Raw genomic sequence first — 24,486 nt, 5'->3', positions numbered from 1 at the left:
GCCAATAATTACATTTCATGGCTTGTTAGTGCTTTAACTCTGCTATGTCAAGTCATTCTCATATTCTAGATTTTTTTTCCCATTCTAAGGATATCATCCAAATACTTTGAAGTGTAAAACGGATGGGTAATTCTCAATCCTTCACTTTTTTCTCTTCTCTTTCCTTCCAAGTATTTAATTAAACCAAATAGTGCACGATAAATACACACAGGTGTAAAGGGTAACAAGCAAAATGGATAACTGCTGGTTTCTTTTGTCATTTGCATTTTATTGCTAATAAGGAGCAATTAAAAACCAAGAATGCAGCTGTTTAAGACTTAAATAAGCAATAAGGGTTCATAATCTTAACGAGGGAGATAGCTAAAATGAAGCAGAAGTGTTTCTAGAGCAATAAGTGCTTCTTATTAAGCAATTGGGTTGGAACAAAAACCTGCAGCCACTGCGGCCCTCCAGGAATGAATTTGTCCACCCCTGCTCTATCATATATCCTCCCTATGGCATTTTCCACTTGATTGACATACAGGGCGGCCAGTCTGAGATCTCTTTTCTTCTAACACACTGGTCATCCCGCACGCACGATCAAACGCGCGAGCTACTGCAAAACTCCGGCTATCTAAGTGATCTACTTAGCCTTCCAATTATATCGACTAAAGAAGGGATTTAAAAAAAAAATTGTTGGTTATGGGCTGGATGTGGAATTGGAAGAGGATTGTTTTCTCTCACAATGTTACAATCGAAGTGCATTTGTCTGATCTGTCAATCTATCATTGCTATTCCAAAGAAGGAAAATGTGGAAAGGCACTTTAGAACTGTTCATAAAAAACTACGAAACTGACTTCATTCCGAAAAGCGATCTGAGAAAGAGAAAGGAGAGGGAACTAAAATTGCAGTTAATCAGACAGCTGTAATTTTTCACTCGGCTGAATTCAAAAGCAAAGGCAGACACACCGAAGCATCGTTCCGGGTGAGTCACTCGATCATTAAGTATAAGGAGTCCTTCCATGATGGAGAGATGATAAAAGAGGCCTTCGTTGAGGCAGATGGCTAGGGAGAAATTCCTGCTGAGATTTCAAGACCCCTGGCCGGAGAAAAAGGAGTTTCTCCTTGTCATTAAACATGCAGAATACAAGCAACTTAATAACGATCAATGGCTGCTAGACTTGGCATTTTTTTTCTGATCTGACCAACATGTTGAATGAGCTTAATTTACAGCTGGAAGGAAAAGAGAAAACCATGGTCAATGTGATTAGCTCAGTTAATGCTTTCAACCGAAAAATGTAACATCTGTCCTCAAAGCTGCAGCGCCTTGATTTGGGGAACATCCAAAACCTTGCGTCAGAGCTGGAGACGCAATGGAAGGCGTGTGCACAACTTGACAGCATACACTACACAGAACAGATTGAAAATTGTCTGTCAGACTTTGACAGACGGTTTCAAGACTCAGCTTTACTTGAGCCAATCGTTACAATTAAGTGCTATCCATTTAGGGAAGATGTTGAGGGTGATTCACCCACATTAAAAATTGCAACACTGTTTCACCTAAAACTCCTCTACAGTGGAGGATGAGATTTTGACACTACAGGATGACATTCAGCTGAAGTATGGGGCTCATGGACAGTTTTGGAACTTACTCACAGAGGAAAAGTACCCAAACATCAGGAAATGTGCTGCCTCCTTGACTGCATTATTCGGCTCTACTTATTTATGCGAGTCAGTTTTTTCCCACATGAAGATTATTAAATCCAAATACTGTAGTGACCATAAATGTATTGAATTGCTATTGTGCCATAAGGGTTATTCAGTTATGCAAGGTAGGGCAACATATATTTTATGTATAAAGTATACTCAGTATACTGTATAATATAGCATTTTTAATGTAGGTAGATCATTTCGACCTGGTCATTTTAAAAGTAGCTCGCAAGCCGAAAAAGTGTGGGCACCCCTGTTCTACATAGTCCTTCTTTCAAAACTCTACTTTCAATGCAAGCAAGCACAAATGCACAGTATTCATCCTTTTTCTCCTCCACTCCTCTCCAGGTAGGTTTTTTGTCCCCTACTCAGACCATTGAATACAATTCTCCTACTGAGAAGAAGAGGTTCCTTTTGAAGCTGAAGGTGCACCATAGACAATCCTTGGAAGTACTTCCAGGGGCAGGGAAGCCACCCTACGAAAGCTCTCTCCAGCAGTTCTGGAGATCCTGAGAAGGGCCTAGCTGAAGCCAACATAGGGTGTGTAGCTTCATGCTAGGCAGGAAACACGTGACCTCCACAGCAGCTCATGTATCTTAAAATAAGTGCAAGAAGGAGGATTATTTGAGTAAGATACCCTTCCCATAACCCTACTCTTATCTATAGCGCAACCAAGTATTTCATTTGACATTGCAGTTTTTAAACAGTCATGTGTTTCCTGTCTAGTAGAGTGCTCCATATCTTGTAGTGGCTGATATTCTTAGAGGTCCTCAACTGGGCTGTCCACTTGAACTGGACTTCCCATGAAGCCTTACAGGGATTAACCCTGGAACAATGCTGCTACCCAGTGTGCTGGGGGAGTGTATTCCTCTACTGTCTATCCACTATCTAGGCTTCCAATTATATAACCATGTTAATGCCATCCATTCCCTCCATTACAATGGATTACAAATGACTGAAAACAGTTGATACGGTATCTGTGCAATTGCTATGCAATATAAAAAATACTTACAATATACCTTCGCCAGGCTCTTTGTATAACTTTTGCTGCATTAGTCTTTTTCATTACTAGAGCAATATCCTCTTGGCTTTTTGGTTGCCTTGGAGAATTTTCTGAAAAATGTGCATTTCTGCAGCTGTGGGGAAAATTAATATGCATAAATGACACATTTACAATAGTGAGCTAGAGTTAACACAGTCATGTGTTTTCATAAAGCTTCCAACTTTACAATTAAAAGTTTCAGTTTAAACAGAATTCAGACTTACTATACACTCGTGCATCACTTCCATGAATGCTCCAGTTTTCAGTTTTGTTTATATGGATGGGCATATGATATTATCTCTCTCTATATATAATCCAATGTCTGTATGTCTGTCCACTTTTAACAAGAGAACTACTTAACGAATTTAGATCGGGTTTTTTTCTATAATTTCCTTCAACATTCTGGTTGATTTTGCAACCTCTCTCATCGTGCTAAGTATCATAGTTCACTTGTGGTACTGATTTATTTGCGCGAATCGGAAAAAGACACAGTGGGCCAAGGGGAGGGGGGTGGGGCCCTTCTCACCTACTTGCCAGCACTGGGGCAAATCTTACATCCGCTTAGCTAGCGAACAAATGAACTACTTAACGGATTTAGATCTGGCTTTTTTCTAGAATTTGCTTGAACATTCCTGTTGATTTTGCGACTTCTCTCATCACTATAAGAATCACAGTTCGCTTGCATGAGCGATATATTTGTGCTAATCCGAGACAGAGGCTGTGGGCCGAGGGGAGGGGGAAGCATGACGTCAGGAGTAGGGAGAAAGGCAGGGAACCTCCTCGCTGTCCTGTTTCACTTCCACATGGGCAGACCCGCGTGGGACGGATAGTATCATCTTCTTATATAATACGCTACCTTGGCTGTCCATTTGTCTATCTGTGATTTTAAATCACCTGTAGCTCGCAAACCGTTTGAACTATTGACCTGAAATTTAGTACACATATACTATGTGACACGTACTATGCACTTTCAGGGTGACGATTGACCTCCAAGGTTATTCCTCTTTTTATTTTATTTTATTGTGAAATCAACTCTCGGCAGTGGCCAGCAGGGCGGCGCATGTGTATGGGCACCGTTCTTATTCCTTATCACCTTCGCTATCACTTCCTCTACCTCTTCATTTTTTTTGTTTTTTTTTTGTTCTTTATTTTGCCTTATACAATTTCTTGTATAAGGAATTTGTTAGTTTTCGCATACCCCTTGGGGTCAGAGCGCAGGGTCAGCCATTGTACAAAGCCCCTGGAGCAATTAAAGGTTAAGGGTCTTGTTCAAGGGCCCAGCAGAGTAGGATCTCTTTTGGCAGTGATGGGGATTCGAACCGGCAACCTTCTAGATACCATATCTTAAATCATTCTTGAGACAGATTGAAGACTTAAGTGCCAGCTTAAGTGAAAAATGAAAGAAAACATACTAAGTAATTGCAACACAAACACTGACTTAGTCAATTTTAACAGGAAAAGATGTGGACGAAAGAAGAGAAGAAGCAGGCCGCTAGGGTGAAGAAAAGAAGAGCTGCTCTGGAAGCAGCAAGCGCATCAACCTCTGAGCAAACGAATGGTAAACGTACAGAGAAACAGTATGAAAACTATGAATGCTCAAGTCAAGTGTATTCACTGCATGTTATCATGTAGTGCGCCATTACTGGTATATATATGTTTATATGGATGGATATATGATATTATATTCCACTTGCAACTTTGGATCAGTGAAAAGCATGCTTTGTAAATTTTTATCAACTTTTATACAACAAACAATATACTGTACATCCAGAAGCAGAGATTTATATAGTCTCACTGTTGGCCCCTACACCTCTGATTTTAGTTAAGTGTGTTTGAGAATATTATGTATGTTATTCCTCGTATGTACATTTAGAAAACAAGCTTTATTCTGAAGATGACATGAGATGCAGTGATGAGTTCTGCAGGTTCACAATTAGAATTTTAGCCACTTTATTATCTGTGTGGAAGTTGCAAGCTCTCAATATGTCACACATACAGCGCATCACTTTTTCCACATTTTGTTATGTTACAGCCTTATTCCAAAATGGATTAAATTCATTTTTTTCCTCAGAATTCTACACACAACACCCCATAATGACAACGTGAAAAAAGTTTACTTGAGATTTTTGCAAATTTATTAAAAATAAAAAAATTGAGAAAGCACGTGTACATAAGTATTCACAGCCTTTGCCATGAAGCTCAAAATTGAGCTCAGGTGCATCCTGTTTCCCCTGATCATCCTTGAGATGTTTCTGCAGCTTAATTGGAGTTCACCTGTGGTAAATTCAGTTGATTGGACATGATTTGGAAAGGCACACACCTGTTTATATAAGGTCCCACAGTTGACAGTTCATGTCAGAGCACAAACCAAGCATGAAGTCAAAGGAATTGTCTGTAGACCTCCGAGACAGGATTGTCTCGAGGCACAAATCTGGGGAAGGTTACAGAAAAACTTCTGCTGCTTTGAAGGTCCCAAAGAGCACAGTGGCCTCCATCATCTGTAAGTGGAAGAAGTTCGAAACCACCAGGACTCTTCCTAGAGCTGGCCGGCCATCTAAACTGAGCTATCGGGAGAGAAGGGCCTTAGTCAGGGAGGTGACCAAGAACCCGATGGTCACTCTGTCAGAGCTCCAGAGGTCCTCTGTGGAGAGAGGAGAACCTTCCAGAAGGACAACCATCTCTGCAATCCACCAATCAGGCCTGTATGGTAGAGTGGCCAGACGGAAGCCACTCCTTAGTAAAAGGCACATGGCAGCCCGCCTGGAGTTTGCCAAAAGGCACCTGAAGGACTCTCAGACCATGAGAAAGAAAATTCTCTGGTCTGATGAGACAAAGATTGAACTCTTTGGTGTGAATGCCAGGCATCACGTTTGGAGGAAACCTGGCACCATCCCTATAGTGAAGCATGGTGGTGGCAGCATCATGCTGTGGGGATGTTTTTCAGCAGCAGGGACTGGGAGACTAGTCAGGATAAAGGGAAAGATGACTGCAGCAATGTACAGAGACATCCTGGATGAAAACCTGCTCCAGAGCGCTCTTGACCTCAGACTGGGGCGACGGTTCATCTTTCAGCAGGACAACGACCCTAAGCACACAGCCAAGATATCAAAGGAGTGGCTTCAGGACAACTCTGTGAATGTCCTTGAGTGGCCCAGCCAGAGCCCAGACTTGAATCCGATTGAACATCTCTGGAGAGATCTTAAAATGGCTGTGCACCGACGCTTCCCATCCAACCTGATGGAGCTTGAGAGGTGCTGCAAAGAGGAATGGGTGAAACTGGCCAAGGATAGGTGTGCCAAGCTTGTGGCATCATATTCAAAAAGACTTGAGGCTGTAATTGCTGCCAAAGGTGCATCGACAAAGTATTGAGCAAAGGCTATGAATACTTATGTACATGGGATTTCTCAGTTTTTTTATTTTTAATAAATTTGCAAAAACCTCAAGTAAACTTTTTTCACGTTGTCATTATGGGATGTTGTGTGTAGAATTCTGAGGAAAAAATGAATTTAATCCATTTTGGAATAAGGCTGTAACATAACAAAATGTGGAAAAAGTGATGCGCTGTGAATACTTTCCGGATGCACTGTATGAGAGATGTGCATTTATGTTCAATGTCTCAATATGAGTTCATGTTTGTAAACCTGCTTTGGAACTGAATGGGGCCAGCTCATCCAGAGTTGGTACTTGCTTTGTGATCAGTGCAGATGGAATAGGCTCCAGCTCCTAGTAACTCTAAAACTGGATTCTGTAGTTTAGCTAAATGTGTGCAATGATGGATTCATCTCTGAAAACGTGTGTTGGCATTCAACTTAATATATGTCTTCTACAGGTGAATATATACAGTTGTCACTCTTCACTGATAGCTCATGAGATCCTTGAATGGTTCTGGTTAATCTCCTTTAAATTGTCTGTACACTTGAACTGAACCAGAATCCAAGATTGAAAACTAGCTTACATTATTATTTAACCTCAAATTTATCGTCACTTGTACACAGTACTGTGGAACTGTTTTGAGGGATATGTCTCTAGACTAATAATTCATAGCATGTATATCTATTTACACATTATCAAAAACACACCATCATCACCATAAAGCAGGGTGGTAGCAAGATCATGTTGTGGGGATGCTACTTTGCCACAAGTCCTGGAATGTTTTTGAGGGTAGAAATAAACTTAATGCAGCAAAATATAGGGGAATCCTGGAGGAAAACTTGATGCAGTCTGCAAGAAACCAGAAGCTTTGGAGAAGATTGGTTTTCCATCAATACATTTACTAAAGCATAAAACCAAAGCTACAAAGAAAAGGCTTAAAAGCAAGAATCAGTGCATTTACATGCGCTTGAATAACCCAATGATTCACAGAAATCTGGTCTCTGAAATGCCATGTAAACCCTTATTCTTGTTAAAGAAACTGGGATATTGGTCTCTCAGAAACCGGGCCAACACACATAGATTTCACTGCGAGTAACCTGGTTGTTTAGCCATGTAAATTTTTAAGAGGTTTATAGTTAAAGATTTTGTAGTCTGTGCATACATGTTGCACATGTGTTAGGTTTGCACCTGCATCCAGAAGCCACAGGTATAAGCGTCCATAAGATAAAACTGCTTGGGCAATTGCATTATTACTTCTCCTGGCTGAAATGAGCTGTTTCAAATTTCAAGAAATACCTAAATTTATGTAAATGATGTGAATGTACAGTGTGCTAAGCTCAGCAGGACAATCTCGGGAGCAGTGTTGGAGAATAAAATGCTAAAACTCAGGTGTATTACGTAGCCCAGTTACTTTTTAGAGTAACAAGTAACCTAACGTAATACTTAATTTATTGATGTAAAAGTGCCTTATTATCCCAGCAGCACTGGGTGTAAGGTGAGAAGCACATGTATCAATATTTTGGTCCTGTGCAGAACTCAAAAAAGAGAAAAGAGTGTGCTGCATGCAATCCAGTAACAAAAAGTGTCAGATTAGTTTTAATCCATCTATTTGCTGTATGTTGAAAAAGTGGGATTGGGTAACATAGTGGCCAGTGTTCATACTGAGAATCTTCGATGGCTCAGATCAAAGATGTAAAAAGGGGATGAATGTTATTTACTTCAGAGCACATGTAGGACTAAACATATTTATAAAACAAAAGAAAAGCATCACAGGTTTCATGCTTGATTTTGGATTCATGACAGCTGATGATGTTTACATTTTTTTTGTGCAGTTTAATGACGTTGGAGTGTTTTCCCAAAGATGAACTCCAGAAGCATACCTGCACATGTAAACAGAGGTTTTTTAAGAAAACAGGTTTCTGCCTTAACTGGGTTACTCGCCTTATCCCAGTTTTGTGTGTGCATTTAAATGCACTCATCGTTAATGTCCTGGAGTGGCCGAGTCAGAAACCTGATCTCACTCCAGTTAATAATTTGTGCCTGGACATAAAAAGGTTGTTCACTCATGATCTCCATGCACCATGACAGAGCTGGGAAACTGTTACAAAGAGGAGAGAAAGGTTGGGAGCATACACTGATGCACATTGTCACACCCACCATACGAAGAACCACCAAATTAGGACCCAAGTGCAGTGGGTGACACCTCAGCACTGTTTGTTACAGAGGCTGGAGTGCCAATCCTGCCACACACCCAAGTTTTCCCTGCAAGTTGGAGGACCTGCTTCCAGGGCTGGATACAGGTTAACGTCATACCCAAAATGAAGCAATTGCAGGTTAAGGGCCTTATTCAAGGGCCCAATGGAGTGGAATCACTTCAGGCATTTATGGGATTCAAACTGGCAACCCTCCGATTGCAAGCGCACATCCCTAGCCTCAAAGCCACCAATACCATCACTTACAAAGAAGAAGGGAAAAAATGACAATGTCCAAGTAAGCAAAGCTGGTAGAGACTTGTGCAAACAGACTCAGATCTGTCATGGCCCGAGGGGTGCTTCTACTAAATACTGACTTGTACGAGCTGAATACTTATGTGATCAATTATTTTGTGCATTATATTTGTAATTAAAGTAGAACATTTTGCAGAGATCCATTTTCACTTTGACATTTAAGAGTCTTTTTCTGTTGATTAGTGTCAGAAAAGCCAAATTAAATCCACTGTGATTCATTGAGTATAATAATAAAATCTGAAATCTTCCAAGGAGTTGAATACTTATTATAGGCACTGTAAGTGTTAATAGCTTCACAAGTTCATCCAGAATCTGGAAACTTCAGAGTGAAGTTAGGAGACCTAATTTTGATCCACATAATGAAGTGATGAAATAAACTTAACCATCTCTGCACCTATCTTTGGCAAAATCCAACACAGGTGATCCATATTCAGCACAGTACAGAGATCCACAGAAGATGCTGGGGTCTGACCAGCAATTCAGATTTGGTGGTGACACAGGACAGCTTGTCCAAAAATTGGTGCTGTGGTAGGTTTGGGCCCAAATGGCTCCAATAGCATAAGGCAGCAACAGGAAGTCTTTTGGAAATTCTGCTCATAAGCCACAATGCTTGTCCCCGTCAAAGCTCTACCAGGTAGAAGTGTTAGTATAGCAACGCACTGCTGGAAGGTTGGGAACATTGCTTTACCCACCACATGACGAGCCACCCATATTGGGACCCGAGTGCAGTTGTGGAACTGGTGATACCTCAGCACCAAACTGGAACAGTGTGCGTTTTTTTTATGGTGGCTGGAGTGCTAGTTCTGGGGGCTAACAGTTAGAAATGTGGATGTGAAACAGAATTATCACATGCTTGGTGGTGGTTGACAGGGTATTGTGAATGATATGTTAGCATGGTATTCACAGGGTCACCTTTTCCAACTATATTTTTTCTTATGACCATTGTATTTTGTTGTGTTAACTCCTAAATATGTACTATCTGTGTTGAAAAGGAGAACAACTAAAGGCAATATACTGAATCCTTACTAGTCATGCATTATAAATGAACACCATGGGTGTGTGCAGTGAAAATATAAACCAAAATACCTAAAAGCAACTAGCTTGATAGATTTCAAAGATAAGGAAACAATGAGAGAAACATATTTTTCTTTAAGCAGGTGATGTGGCCTAGAGTCAAAGCACTGGCCAGTAAACCAGAAGGCTCCAGGTTCAATCCTAACCTCTGAGGCACTTTGCATTCTTTAAGTAAGTCACCTAACCTGCCTACACTCAAATTTTAAATAAAAAGACCATAGGCATGCATGTGTATGAATGTGCTATATAAAGTAAAGTTATATGTCCATGTACCTATCAGAATGCCACAAAGCTTTTCCTTGTAACATTATATTCACAGGTTGCTTGAAACTCAGATTATCTGACATTTTGCTATGCATATGCACCACTACAAAGACAACATGTAATGCATGAAAGGTAGCTTGCTAATCGGTAGATCTTTAAAATTTTAATCACCCAGACACACCCAGAAATAAGTAATATTTACAGAACATACACCCTTGCCTCTAGGCTAGTGCACAACGTGTGTGTGTTTTTGGGAGTCTCTGTGGCTGCACTAATGAAATGCTTCCAGCCATTCAGCCGGAAAGTGCAGTTTGAACACTTTAGACAAGTAGGCATGTGGCTAGAAGAGCTGCATGACTTTCATTTTAACTTTGTACTCTATTGAGTACTGATAAATGTGCACTTTATAAAACTAGACACAACTCTGGGAATCCAATGGTGGCTTATTTCTTTTCACATTACCAATAGTGAAACATACTGTAAAATCTGATTAGATTAGATAATAAACTTGTAGATGGGTAGAAGGAAATCAACTGACACACCTCTACTGAGTAACATTAAATAAATTTCCCCTACCATCTTAATCAAATTTAGCATTGTAGGAAGACAGACACTATCCCAGTAGCATCAGGCGGAAGACAGGAGAAAACCCTGGACAAGTTGTCAGTACATCACAGGTCCCATTCACGCAGGGCTTTTTTAGCATTATCAATTAACCTGACATGAATATCTTTGAGGATGTAGGAGGAAAAGACACTGAGACATAGGGAGAATGCACACACACCACACAAAAATGATTGGGTGTGAGACTTGAACCTGGCCTCATGAATGACTGTATCATTTGCACCTACTAATTCTTCACAATCCACAAGTGCTAGGAGTGCCCTAGATACTGTTTTGGTGTTTTTTTTTTTTTGAGTGTCTTTAATTTTCCCCTAGTCCTTTACCATTATTTATGTTGTAAATTTACAGGGACTTTCAAGTGTTGTAATCATTAGGGTCACATGTTTCCTGAAAGAACTATGAAAGATACCAGAGGGCCACATCTCTTTTTTTGTAGGCAGTTTGCTTTAGGTCATTTCAAACACTAAAATTCTAAATGTATATGTTAGCAGCAATGTGTGAAAAGCAGGCACTGTATAAAATGCCTAGGAAATTTATAGAATGCATGACGTTTTTAGGCAAAGCGTGAAATGTCTGTGTTATTTTAATATGCAATATACTTCCCCTAGGCATTATATATATAATACCTAGGCATTACATAAAATAACAAATACTATTTAGGCAAACTATGAAAAGTGTGTGTCATAAAAATGCCTTTCTTGAAAAGACATATATGAAAATTAAAAGAAAAATACAAAATAATGCACAGGACTTTCTTACTGAAAAAAACTACTTGTTGCAACAAGGAAAGGTAGAATGACATTTTGAATTGCACTTAATTGTCTTTTTTACACAAGAGCACTTCAAATTTTGACATTTGTTCTTGCACATGCACCTAATGAAACCTTGACCGCTTCTTGTGGACTGAGCAATAGCAGCTGATTGAAGATGTATTTCGTGATCAGGAACATCTCCAACTGTGACTAGGTCCTTTGGACATAAAGTGAATTGTGATCTGGCATAGAGTTGGTTCAAAAATTCATTGAGCAGTTCCAAGTCGGCAAAAACCATCTTCTGTCACACTCATAACAACTGCCAACAGATTGCGCGAGTTACCCCGTCCCTTGTCGACGTTAGGAACAGGAACTTGCACAGTGGTGCCTAAAGGAGGAGTGGGAATTTTTTTGTCAGAGTCCATTTTCATTTTTTGCCTGTATTTCCAGATTCAATTTAGATCCACTTTTATTTTCAACAGCATTCTCAATATTGAAGCAAAGAGTGCACAAAATATTAACCTCATCTTTACTGGCATGCCCATAGATGGCATGAATGTTTCGATGATAGTTTCTGCATTTATTCCTTTAAACAGACACAACACGTAGCAGAAATGGAAGCCTCTTCATTATCACCTTTCTTTTTCCATCGTGGACTACTATTTCTTCTGTGTTTTGTGCAATAGGCTCTCTCTCTCTTCTTGTTGTATTGTTGGAATGCTTTCTATTATTTTTTTCCAGTTGTTCCTCAGTTTGTAAGTCTTATAAAACATCCTGGGGTAGGGAAGACGTTGTGAGACCCAGTTTAACTTTTCCACCAAAGAAAGCTTCTTATAGTATTCTCTTACTCCCAGAGTGAAATGCCCTGTTCTTTATGTTGGATGAAACATAGCCCCTCACTCCACCGGCCAATTTTATTATCTTGCATCCAAATACTCAGCACATTTTCAATGTCTTGATTAGTTCTTTCAACACTACCCTGGCTTTGTGAGTAGCATGGCTTGCCATGGATGATCGTTAAAGTTGGTCAGTACTCATTTAGGCTGCTTACCACATTATTAGCAAATTCCCTTCCGTTGTTGGACTGTATTATCGATGGTACTCCAAGCAACGTAAATATGTCTACAAGATTGTATGCTATTTCTTTTGCTCTCTTTGATGTTGGAGCCTTGAGAACCACAAACGTAGTTAAGTGATCTTGGGATCAATAAATTTATATTCTGTCAGGATGGGACTGAAAAATCAATGAGATGGACCTGACAACGGGAATTGAAAGAAAAAACACAGGCTTCACCACAACACTTTTTTTGACACCTTTTTGTTTTTTCTGGCACGGCTCACAAAGGTAAATGTACAGTTCAATAGCATGATGAGTAATGTTCTTGTACTTGGATGAAAGTTCTTTCAACATTCTGTCATGTCTTCCATGGCAAATTGTGCATTGTATTTTATTTCCAGTGCACTCAGCTCATAAACTAATATTAACTACTGATAGAACATAGATATTTCACATTTTTAACTGTCATAAAAATATTCTGATTTTTTTCACCCCAGATTTGGGGTGTAATTATACTAATAACACCTTTACATGACTTTAAAATTTTAATAATTCTATGCATATTATGTCCAGAAAAGTTTTCATTTTTGTACACTAACACAATATACTATGGTAACAGTACCATCCGCAGTACCTGAAAAACAAATTGCTCTTACTAAGAAAAGTACTTGCACTGACTGGATTAAACAGCATCTGTCTGAAATAAGAATGGAATCAAGAAACAGGAGCAGATAAGGTAAAATAACCAAGGTCAAAACTGGGAGATCAAGAGTCGAGGAAACAAACTCAGAATGAGAAACCAAAATTGTAATTAAGGCCCAGAACAAGAGAGTCAGACACCAAAAAATTAGTTTGTGAGAAGAGTCAAGAAAAAAACTGAAGGGTGCAGTCAAAATACAGAAAAAGTTTGTAACCAGAAATCAATATACACTGTAAACATTAAAATACAATCAGTAGGTTTTATTCACTGCTATGGCTCATATCTTTAGAAATATTTCTCATATTGACTGCTTTGGTCGTTATTTTAATTACAAACTGTACAGAGACTATTGCAACAGCTAAAGGTTGAAGGAAGGGATCAACCCCAGGCAGGTCACACTTTATGCACACACGCACACTTACTCACTATGAGCCACCCTGAAGTAACTGATTAATCGAAACAGCTAGTTCTTATGTCATACAGGCAAACGGAGAAAATTCCACATAAATGGAGGAGGCAGGATTTGAGCCCTGGCTTGTAGCGCTGTCATTCATTATAATATGTATGCCCAAAGCTTGAAAAAGGGAAAATAATATCACCAAACATTAAGAAAATGACTACTGTAGTTCCTATACACCTATGATGTTTACTACAATTAAGTAATGTGTCATTTTAAGAAAAAAAAACACTTTAAGAAATGTCCTCTCACATAATAGGTCAGGGATTTTAAATCCAAACAATTTGTTGCCAACGAGGCTTCATCAAATACAACTTTTAATGAACACCAGAAAGTTCACCTGTTCTCTGTTTATCTGTTCAATGCATTTAAAATGTACTCTTTTATACCTGTTGCACTAATAGTACCTTTACAATGCTGCATATTTTTTTTTATATCAATCATTTTTTCTCCACATATAAATGTTTCTTGTAATTTCTGGTAATTTTTAGGCTATTCCCAGTGTCTCAGGCTTTTTCTGAATTTTTTCTTTCATTTCAAATTCATATTGCTTAGAATGCTTTGTAATTTGATATGGTAATCAATGTGAAAGGTATTCTGTAAAAATAATTAGTTTTAATAACTAATGGTCTTCCTTGTTCCTGGCTTTAGTCTGTAGGTGGTGTAGAGATCAGAATCTTTTTAATGCACAGACTTATTTTCTTATTGTTTTGTATTTTGAAGGCCCCGTCCACTATAATGCATGGTAAGTAAGTACCTTAATAACCAATGACATTGATGTTAATTTAATTAGTGGCTCTAAACTGGCCTTGTATGAGTAAGTGTGGCATCTGCAAGGCAATGCATACTGTAATGCACTAGGGCATGTCTAGGGCTGATTTCTGTCCAATGAGTTCTGGCCCCTGTAATGCTAATCTGGATTAGGCTGGTCTTCTACAGGATGGTTGGAAAAAATCCTGACAGATCTTTTTATTCATGGCATTAGCATGGCTAATTTAATATGTGATATGAAAAGTGTACTATGTATCTGTACTTGTAAAGTGCTTTAAAGTAGTTTTCAGTATAGAAAGGAGCTATATATTGAAATATATGTTTCTTTGTAAAATTGTAAACATACAAGAGGTGGCTAAATAATTACGTGGATAACAGTTTTTACAAGACTATAAAGGACTGTATGTAAGTGATTGCCACATATACAGTACAAATGTGCCTGAAGTGTGAAGTATGTTACTCTTTTCCCAGCATTTCTTTCCACACTTATGTATAAATCAGCTGGGCCCGGGGCAAGAATTAGATGCCAACATCAGTGCATGAAAAAATCACACCGACTTTGAACAGAGTAAACTTGGCAGTGAGCAAAGAGTGTCAATGCACCACGAGGAATCGTCTCCAAGGTGATGTCATCATAGAAATAAGCACTGCATCAGTGGCCTCGAGCACATACAATGTAGGAGAATTACCTTGAACTATAATAAGCATGGACAAAATGCGTCTTTTCACATGGGGCAGAAAGCAGGCTGCTGAATCCTATTCAATAACATGTTGTTACTGTTTTCATTTCTTTTTCAAGCTTGAAATAATGAAACAGAAAGAAATAAAAAAAAAACTTTCAAAGCTTATTTATATTTGCATTAAACTAAGAATAAAGACTAACCTTCTACTGAGGTGTGTCTATTTAACAAATCAAGGAAACTTAGAAAATATGGGCTGCAGCTGATATTCCAGAAAATGTAAAATAAAAAAAAACATAATGGAGGCTTGCGCTGTAACTTGTACAAATAAGATTGCTTTGGGAAGGTACTTACTGTAAACCTGTCAAAACATTCTATTCATCCATTTTCTGCACCCACTTTTAGTTAACAGGAATGCTGGACTGTATACCACACAGGAAGCAAAGAGTGAAAGTCCGGAAAATTTGCATTCATTCATAATGGGCCAAGAAGAAGAATTAAGATGCTTGCCTTTGAGATGTGGGAGGAAAATCTATGAACCCCAGAGAAAACCATCCAGGTACCATCTTTGTTACAAAACTCTCCTTTGACTTTGTTGCCAAAGCAAATTCTAACTTCATCATTTGCGGCTGCAGCACATTTGGCACTGCCTGAGAATTCAGAATGGTAAAAAAAATCCACAATAACAGAAATATAAAAAGTATGAAAGAAATGTGAAAAAATACCACACAGCATGACTCTGCAATATTAATCCAAAGAGAAAGGTAGAACTTAATTTGCCAGTGTCAATGTCAATTTATTTATATAGCACATTTAAAACAACATAGTAATGCTGTGGCCAAAGTGCTTTACAATTATAGAATAAAAGAAGAACAAAACAATTAACATAAAAACATAAATAGAAATAAAATATATGAACATAAAATAAGATACATAATAAATTGATGTTATATAATCACAAAGAAGAAACCATCAGTATTACTGAAGGTCACGGAATGCAAGTGAATAGAAATGAGTTTTTAATCTTGTTTTGAACAGTTCAATTGTACACGACTCCTTTATATGATGAGGTAAAGAGTTCCACAGGCGAGGCGCAGCAGCTGCAAAGGCCCTGTCCCCCTTGGTTTTACACTTGGTGCGAGGGACAACAAGAGACAACTGATCAGAAGATCTAAGCACTCTGGATAGCTGGTGTAAAACACACAATTCAGATAAATAGGCAGGGGCAAGCCCATGTAAAGATTTAAAAACTAGCAGCAAGATTTTAAAATCAATTCGAAAACTGACAGGCAGCCAGTGTAAAGAAGCTGAAATAGGAGAAACAGAGTCATACTTTCTTGCCCCAACCAGAAAGCGAGTGGCAGCATTTTGGACCAGCTGTAACCTGTGTATCAGAGATTTGGGTTGAGAATACCCTCTTACTGGTGATTTGAGACATACAGGAGCAGGATACTTGTTTTTGTGATAGTGTATACCAGGGTGGAGTGGTGGCTCTGGAGGCTAAGGATCTGTACTGTTATCCGGAAGGCTGCCAGTTCAAATCTCATTACTGCTAGAAGGGATCCTACTCTGTTGGGCCCTTGAGGAAGGCCCTTAACCTGAAAATTGCTTCAGAGGTGCTGTATAAAAGATGAGCCCGTAGTCTGACCTCTATAGGTCATGCGAAAAGACAATTTCCCCTTGAGGATTAATAAAGCATATCCAAAAATAAAAAAACATCAAATAAAATATGATAGTAATTTTTTATGCAAAGATAATGTATTGAAGGCTATGAAAAAACTACATGCAGGAAAAAAGTTTAAAGAGTTTGCGGTTTAACATTACATTGCTTCACCATTAATGTCCCAAGGGATTTTCACTGAGGCTGATAGTGGTGAAAGTTGAGCAAATCGAAGCTGGATCTACTGTGCTTGAAACTTTTTAATAGAAGATTTTGGAGTGGGTCACATTACCTCGCCTCCACAGCTTTCTAGTGCCAATGTAAAGCAGTCACCAGCTACCACTGACTTAAATTTATATACAGCTATTGATTTTTTCTATTAAATTCATAAATTTAAAGCAATTTAGAAGATAGATGGATGGATGAATGGTGGAATTCAACCTTTTTTCTGTAATTTTCCCCAATAAAATATGTATGTATCTGTCTATCTGTCTTTATATATAATACGCTACCATCGATGTTCTTTTGTCTGTCCAGGATTTTAAACCACCTGTAGCTTGCAAACCATTTGACCTATTGATCTGAAATTTCGTACACATATACTACGTGACATCTACTATCCGTTTTCGGGGTGACGATTGACCTCCAAGGTTATTGCTCTTTGTATTTTTATTTTATTGTAATCAACTCAAGGCAGCAGCCAGCAGGGCGGCAGTGTGGTACATTGCGTATGGGCACCGTTCTCATCCCTACCACCTTCGCCGTCACTTCCCCTACCTCTTCATATCTTAAATCATTCTTGATGTAGATTGAAGACTTAAGTAACAGCTTAAGACAAACATTAAGAAAACATACTAAGTAATTGCAACACAAACACTGATTTAATCAGTTTTAACGCAAAACGATGCCAACAAAAGAAGAGAAGAAGCGGGCCGCTTGGGCGGAGAAAAGAAGAACTGCTCAGGAAGCAGCAAGCGCATCAACCTCTGAGCAAATGAATGGTAAATGTACAGAGAAAGAGGATGAAAACAATGAATGCTCAAGTCAAGTGTATTCACTGCACGTTATTGTTCAGTGCACCATTACTGGTTATAAAGAGATTTCATACCTACTTATCTAAAAATGAAAAAAAAAAAAACAAACTGAAATCTGAATTTATAACCTTTGAACATACACCTAGCCATAAATAGCCATAAAATAAAAAGCATATGTTAAAAAAAATCATGCCACATTGTTTTGTGGTTTTACCTTGCTTATGTGTTTTTTTTTTTTATTAGAACCTTCTGAAACAGGATTACATTTGTATACTTACGTTTGTGCAGAACATACTCTTTCAAAATTTTCCATTTCATAATACGTAATAAATATAGTGGCTGCATCAAGCAAAACAGTGCAGTGAAAATGGTCCTTGGCCAATGTGGAAGAAACTTATTTCATTGAGAATATCATGTCTGAAAGAAAAACAAGATTTGATATAGGACATATGGCAACTATAATAGCAGCAGTAGTAGTAGTATGTGTAGAGATGGCACATTCTCCCTGCATTCATGGGATACTTTGGCCTGGTACTCCAGTTTTCTGCTGCTACCTAAACCCAACCCCGCTTAATGAAGACTTAGAAGGCATATAGAAAAGCAATATACATACCATTTATCTCTCTCTATTATCATAAAATTGTTTTCTACAGAATAGAACAGGACAGTGTTTCTCATCTCACAAGGTGCAATTGTGTTTGATGGTAGTGGTTCAAGCAGTGGGTCAGAGCAAAAGTTAAAACCAGGAGAACCAGGAATCCAACATCAAAACCAAAATGCTAAGCAACTCATAGTCACAAACAGATTGCTCCAAATTCATTAATCTTGAATCAATCGTGCTTGCTTAAAGTCCTGCATTGACAATGTCATACAATGGGACGTCTGGGACAACACCCCATTGCAACCAAGCGTTACATGCTGAGAATGAGACAATCAAAATACCGGCACCCATAAAAAAACAAAATGGTGTTGTGGTAATGTAAAAATACAATAACAAAATATAGTAAATTCCAGAGGACCCAAAAGAATAAAATACACATCCAACAAATTTCAAACATTCCCAAAACAACAGAGGAGAATCCCTGAAAAATGTTTTAACCACATAATAAATATTTTAAAGCTGTCTCACTCATAACACTGAGGAAGACTGTCCGGAAGCACTAAATTTGAAAAAGCTGACTTGCATATGCTTCTTCCTCTTCATGGAAGAGAAGACAGCAGTATGATGCATGTAGAAACTAACTTTGTCATTTTTTACAGCCCTTGCACTTTCCAGTAAATACCTGGCTGCACGGTGGTTAGTGCTGCTACCAGGCAGTCCCAGAGTCCCCTTGCATTAAAGTCGTGTGATGTGCAGTTCATGTGTTGTTTCGTGGTTATTGTTGCTTGCCCTTTTTACCTCAAAGCTGTTGATTTCTAAACTTGACATACTGGTGTTTCAGTTTTGGCAGTTCTTACCCAATATATTTCCTTAGGCAGCAGATGACTGCAAGGCTCTCAGTTTACCTAATGCTTAAATCTGTATTGCACTATTTTGTCAGGATCACAACGATCTGATGCTAATAAGATAGTCCAGACAATAGCAATCCATTTTTGATTGATTTTTCTTATGACATGAATGGTTCATGAACTCGAAGTCTCACTAGTCATTAGCGAAAGAGGGACAGATATTATTAGCTAGGTAAGTTCAAGTTAATGTTACAGGAATCTGTACACTTAAAGAAAAATTCTGGTATGCCCCTACCAGAGTTTTCATGCCAAAACATCATAAGATACCTTCCTTCCCTAGAGAGGTAATTTAAAGGCTTTATTTCATTTAAATTATTTATAATTTGTGATTAAAAAACAGCTGAGAAATAAAAAAAACACTTTGTATTGTTCAGTAACATACCAAAACATAACATTCTGAAGCCAGCTGAATGCTACTCAGGGTTAAAGGAAGGCCAGAGCTTATTCCACTAGTTATTTACACACACTCTTAAAAATAAAGGCGGCAGAGTTGTTTTTCAGAGGAATTTCATTAAATACCAATTTTTGTTTCCCAAAAAGAACCATCCATATTAAAATTCCAGAAAGAACCTTTATTTACTTAGATCCATAACAGGTTCAGTAAATAGTCATGAATAGATGGTAACAGATTTAGGAAATTCCACTGGGCCCTGACTTCTTGCTTCACACAATAACACAGACTAGTATCCTCCTAACATACATTAGTTCCTTAGAAGGCTGGCGTCCTTCAACATCTGCAATAAGATGTTGTAGATGTTCAATCAGACGGTTGTGGCGAGTGCCCTCTTCTACGCGGTGGTGTGCTGGGGAGGCAGCATAAAGAAGAGGGACGCCTCACGCCTGGACAAACTGGTAAGGAAGGCAGGCTCTATTGTAGGCACGAAGCTGGACACTTTGACATCTGTGGCAGAGCAACGGGCACTGAGCAGGCTCCTGTCAATCATGGAGAATCCACTGCATCCACTAAACAGTATCATCTCCAGACAGAGGAGCAGCTTCAGCGACAGACTGAGGAGATCGTTCCTCCACCAAACTATGCGACTCTTCAATTTACCTGCATTTTTTATCACTCTTTAATTTAATATTGTTTTTTATCAGTATGCTGCTGCTGGAGTATGTGAATTTCCCCTTGGGATTAATAAAGTATCTATCTATCTATTTATCTATTAAACATTTCTGTTTTGTCCACACATTAGGAATCTTTTCAAAGCCCAAAGAACCACATTCATATGCAAAGAACTCTTCCCAGAATAAATAGCTTCTTTGTCAGGTAAATTATTCTATGAGGATCCACACAACCTACTATTCATTTTATAGGAGTGTAGGGTGCCAATTTATAATCACCAATTAAACTAACCAATATGTCCTTGGGCATATGGGAGGGAAACTTGGGTATCCAGAAGAAAACCTACACAAACAGGAGAAGGACGTGCAAACTAAAAACAGACAATGACCTGGTTTGTGACTTGAACCCAGGACATGTCGTCCATGAGGCAACAGCATTGAACACTGTATCACGCAAGCTGATCTATACAAAGCACAAATGAATTAACTGGTGTTAATAATTTGACAACAAAAGAAAGAAGTCTAAGTGTGTTCTAAATGGTAATGTTCATAATAAAGGTACAATAAATTCTAAACTATGTTTCTGCAACAAGAAAAAAAAACTTTTTTTATTTAATGAATAGCTCTTAAAATAATGTGAACTACATTTCCAGAAACTATGAATCTGAAAATTACTTCACTAAATTTTTGTAACGGTTATAAGACTTTCAAATTTAACTTGTTAGATTTAACTGCTTGACCCACCATCAAGTCATAGCATATAGCCAGGACCTTTTTAGCTGTTGTGGAGCTCCAAGATGTGTGTCAATTTTAGCTCTGAAGACACAAACACTGTGACTTCTGTTAAGGTTTGGGCACCTCCAATGTCCATATGAATCCAAATCAAACATTACTTACCTCACTTATCACAAGAAATAGCCCAGCATAAGGCACTTTGGCTAGACAGATAAATGTTAAAGGAAACTATTGTTAAAAGACTCGATGAGCAGCCCTTCCTCTATTCCCCATTTCTCCACACACAGGATTATTGAATGATTTTTCAGGAAGGTGTTACCAAAGACAGCCCTTGAGTTAATCCATGTTCATGTGATATTATATTTTGTGTAATCAGACTGATCCTAATTAGAGGCACGTAGTATACCCTGGTTGGATCTCAAAATATTTGTATCTTTTGATGCTGAAAGCTCAAACAGGTTACAGATGTTTGTTTACATTACACCACGGTACTTAATAATCTGTTTCATTTTCTGGCAGTCAAAATAAACCCTGTGTGTCTGTGTTATGTCTCTTTAGCAAATGTTACACAGATTAATACAGATCAAGGGTCACAGCCAGGAAGTTAAACAAAATAAATGTTTACAATGCTTTTAAATGGCACATGTATTCTTGTCTCAGCTTCTTCTTATCTGTTATACTCAAACGGTATAAAAATATCCATCCATTCATTTTCCTAACTCACTTACGCGGTGCAGGGTCATGGGGCAGCTTGAGCCTATCCCAGCAGTCATTGGGCACAAGGCTGGAACAACACCGAGATAGGGCGCCAGTCCGTCTCAGATTGAGCACGCATACGCATACACACACACACACACACACACACACTAGGGCCAGTTTAGCAACACCAATTCACCTAACCAGCATGTCTTTGGACTTGTGAGGAATACCATGCATCTAGAGGAAACCCATGCCTACATGGGGTGAACATGTGTAAAAAATATTTATTTTTTTAAAATTTAGGCTAACTTTTATAGGGTTCATACTTCTAATCCAGTTTATCCTGTACCCAATGATTCTGGGCTCCTCTGGCTTCTTAATCCTCTAGCCTAAGTGGGTATGATCATTTCTGGATAGACGGGTGGATACAGTTTCAAGGACCTAGCCTCAATGCCCGGTTTTCAGCCAAAACCTATACGTTATATATACGCTGGCAATTCTAAAATGCCCTTGTGAAAGTGACTGTGAATGTGCACACAAAGGTGCCCAGCAGCTGGCTCATAACACGGTTGCATTGATGTATAATGTTAAAACAAAATGATTTTAGGTTTTTATCCATTGATGTCTTAAGAATTGTTACATCCTGGAATGAAATGTGAACAAAAAATGCCTATGAAAAGTAGTAGCAGTAGCAGCAATTGAACTGCGATGCAGAAACACTAAGCACTGCACTCCGGTGCCGCTCTATTATTGTAAAAAATGAACTCAATACGTATAATCAGACCGAAATACGGATTTCAATCCAATTTCTCTTTTCTAATAAAATACAACATATCGTCGGAGGTAAACTTACAGAAAGGCAGTTGCCTGGGTACCAAAATGCGTCTTTCTGTTGTCTCTATCTAAAGCCGCACTATTAGATAGTTCAAACTGTTGGAATAAAACTGCAGGATCTGATGAGATCTTTCTTGTATGACTTTCTTTCTATTATTTTTATTCGCTCAGAATTTCACTCATAGTATAACATTCCGTTTCAATAAAGGAGAAATAATGTCCTGTTTACAACAAATCTGTGAAATGCGCTCATATCCTTCAGCACCTGTTTATTCACGTTACGGATTCTCTGGGGCAATTCGAGCGTATAATTTGGTATGTATGTTATAACATGCTAAACATTTAAACAGGCGTTATGTCTGTTAATCAAAAAGTTACAGTTAGAGTTTGGAAATAAGATGCAAAAAGCGAACGTTTGACTACACCGCTTATAGTACTTACAGCTCAACTTCAGGAACAGACACGGTGTTGGCATAGCAACCAAGGTAAATGCCATGTGAACAGAATGTGCGTGCGCACAAGTTAATTATTCATTTATATAAAAAAACTACGTTTATATGACCCTGAAAATTTAAAAACGCTGTTAACTGTAAAGTGCCCGAAGTTACGTTTAATCTGTTGTGTGAGATTATATTTTTTTGTCCACACTTATGCGCGTCTGCACAAAACATATGGTATCTTTGGTAACAGTAAAGCATTACGATATCGTGTTTTTATGTCGCGAAATTTCACGCAATGAGAGAACCAAACCGTGATGGAACGACAGCCTTTATTTTGAATCAGGCACGTGAGTCAGGCACCCTGGGTCCATCCGCATAAGCCCGCCTTCATGTGAACGACACAAATCAGATTGCTTTGGCATGTAAAAGGAATGGTATGTGTACAGTATAGGTTTCAGATCTATCTATCTATCTATCTATCTATCTATCTATCTATCTATCTATCTACTGCTCAAAAAATTATAAGAACACTTTTTAATCAGAGTATAGCATTTAAGTTAATGAAACTTCTGGGCTGGTCAGTTAAGTAGCAGAGGGGGTTGTTAATCCGTTTCAGCTGCTTTGGTGTTAATGAAATTAACAAGTGCACTAGAGGGGCAACAATGAGACAACCCCCAAAACAGAAATGGTTTAACAGGTGGAGCCCACAGACATTTTTCCCTCCTCATCTTTTCTGTTTTTTCACTTGTTTTGCAGTGTCACTACTGGTAGCATGAGGCGATACCTGGACCCTACAGAGGTTGCACAGGTAGTCCAACTTCTCCAGGATGGCACATCAATACGTGCCATTGCCTGAAAGTTTGCTGTGTCTCCCAGCACAGTCTCAAGGGCATGGAGGAGATTACAAGAGACAGGCAGTTACTCTAGGAGAGCTGGACAGGGCCGTAGAAGGTCCTTAACCCATCAGCAGTACCAGTCTGTGCTCCTTTGTGCAAGGAGGAACAGGATGAGCACTGCCAGAGCCCTACAAAATGACCTCCAGCAGGCTACTGGTGTGAATGTCTCTGACCAAACAATCAGAAACAGACTTCATGAGGGTGGTCTAAGGGCCTGATGTCCTCTAGTGGGCACTGTGGAGCTCGATTTGCATTTGCCATAGAATACCAGAATTGGCAGGTCTACCACTGGCGCCCTGTGCTTCTGACAGATGAGAGCAGGTTAACCCTGAGCATATGTGACAGACATGAAAGGGTGCAGAGAAACCATGGAGAACGCTATGCTGCCTGTAACATCGTTCAGCATGACCGGTTTGGTGGTGGGTCAGTGATGGTCTGGGGAGGCATAATCATGGAGGGACGCACAGACCTCTACAGGCTAGACAGCGGCACATTGACTGCCATTAGGTATCAGAATGAAATCCTTGGACCCATTGTCAGACCCTATGCTGGTGCAGTTGGTCCTGGGTTCCTCCTGGTGCACGACAATGCCCAGTCTCATGGGGTCAGAGTAAGCAGGCAGTTC

The 24,486-nt window shown here is 38.9% G+C and overlaps 1 protein-coding gene across 1 annotated transcript in view; it reads right to left on the bottom strand.

Moving 5' to 3' along the window:
• The window catches only part of c4h11orf65 (chromosome 4 C11orf65 homolog), a 42,801-nt gene extending 19,730 nt beyond the window's left edge, over nucleotides 1-23,071 (bottom strand). The window contains exons 1-3 of the mRNA XM_028801247.2: nucleotides 22,967-23,071; nucleotides 17,962-18,100; nucleotides 2,702-2,825 (exon numbers count right to left, since the gene is read on the bottom strand). Of these exons, the coding sequence (XP_028657080.1) occupies nucleotides 2,702-2,825; nucleotides 17,962-17,996 (159 nt within the window). The 5' untranslated portion in view covers nucleotides 17,997-18,100; nucleotides 22,967-23,071. The remainder of the gene's footprint in view (nucleotides 1-2,701; nucleotides 2,826-17,961; nucleotides 18,101-22,966) is intronic.
• Between the last annotated feature and the right edge of the window lie 1,415 nt (nucleotides 23,072-24,486).

This window comes from Erpetoichthys calabaricus, chromosome 4 (assembly GCF_900747795.2).
Source record: "Erpetoichthys calabaricus chromosome 4, fErpCal1.3, whole genome shotgun sequence".
Classification (NCBI taxonomy): domain Eukaryota; kingdom Metazoa; phylum Chordata; class Cladistia; order Polypteriformes; family Polypteridae; genus Erpetoichthys; species Erpetoichthys calabaricus.
The sequence above is the reverse complement of the archived record's forward strand: the minus strand, read 5'-3'. Positions and strand labels throughout refer to the sequence as shown.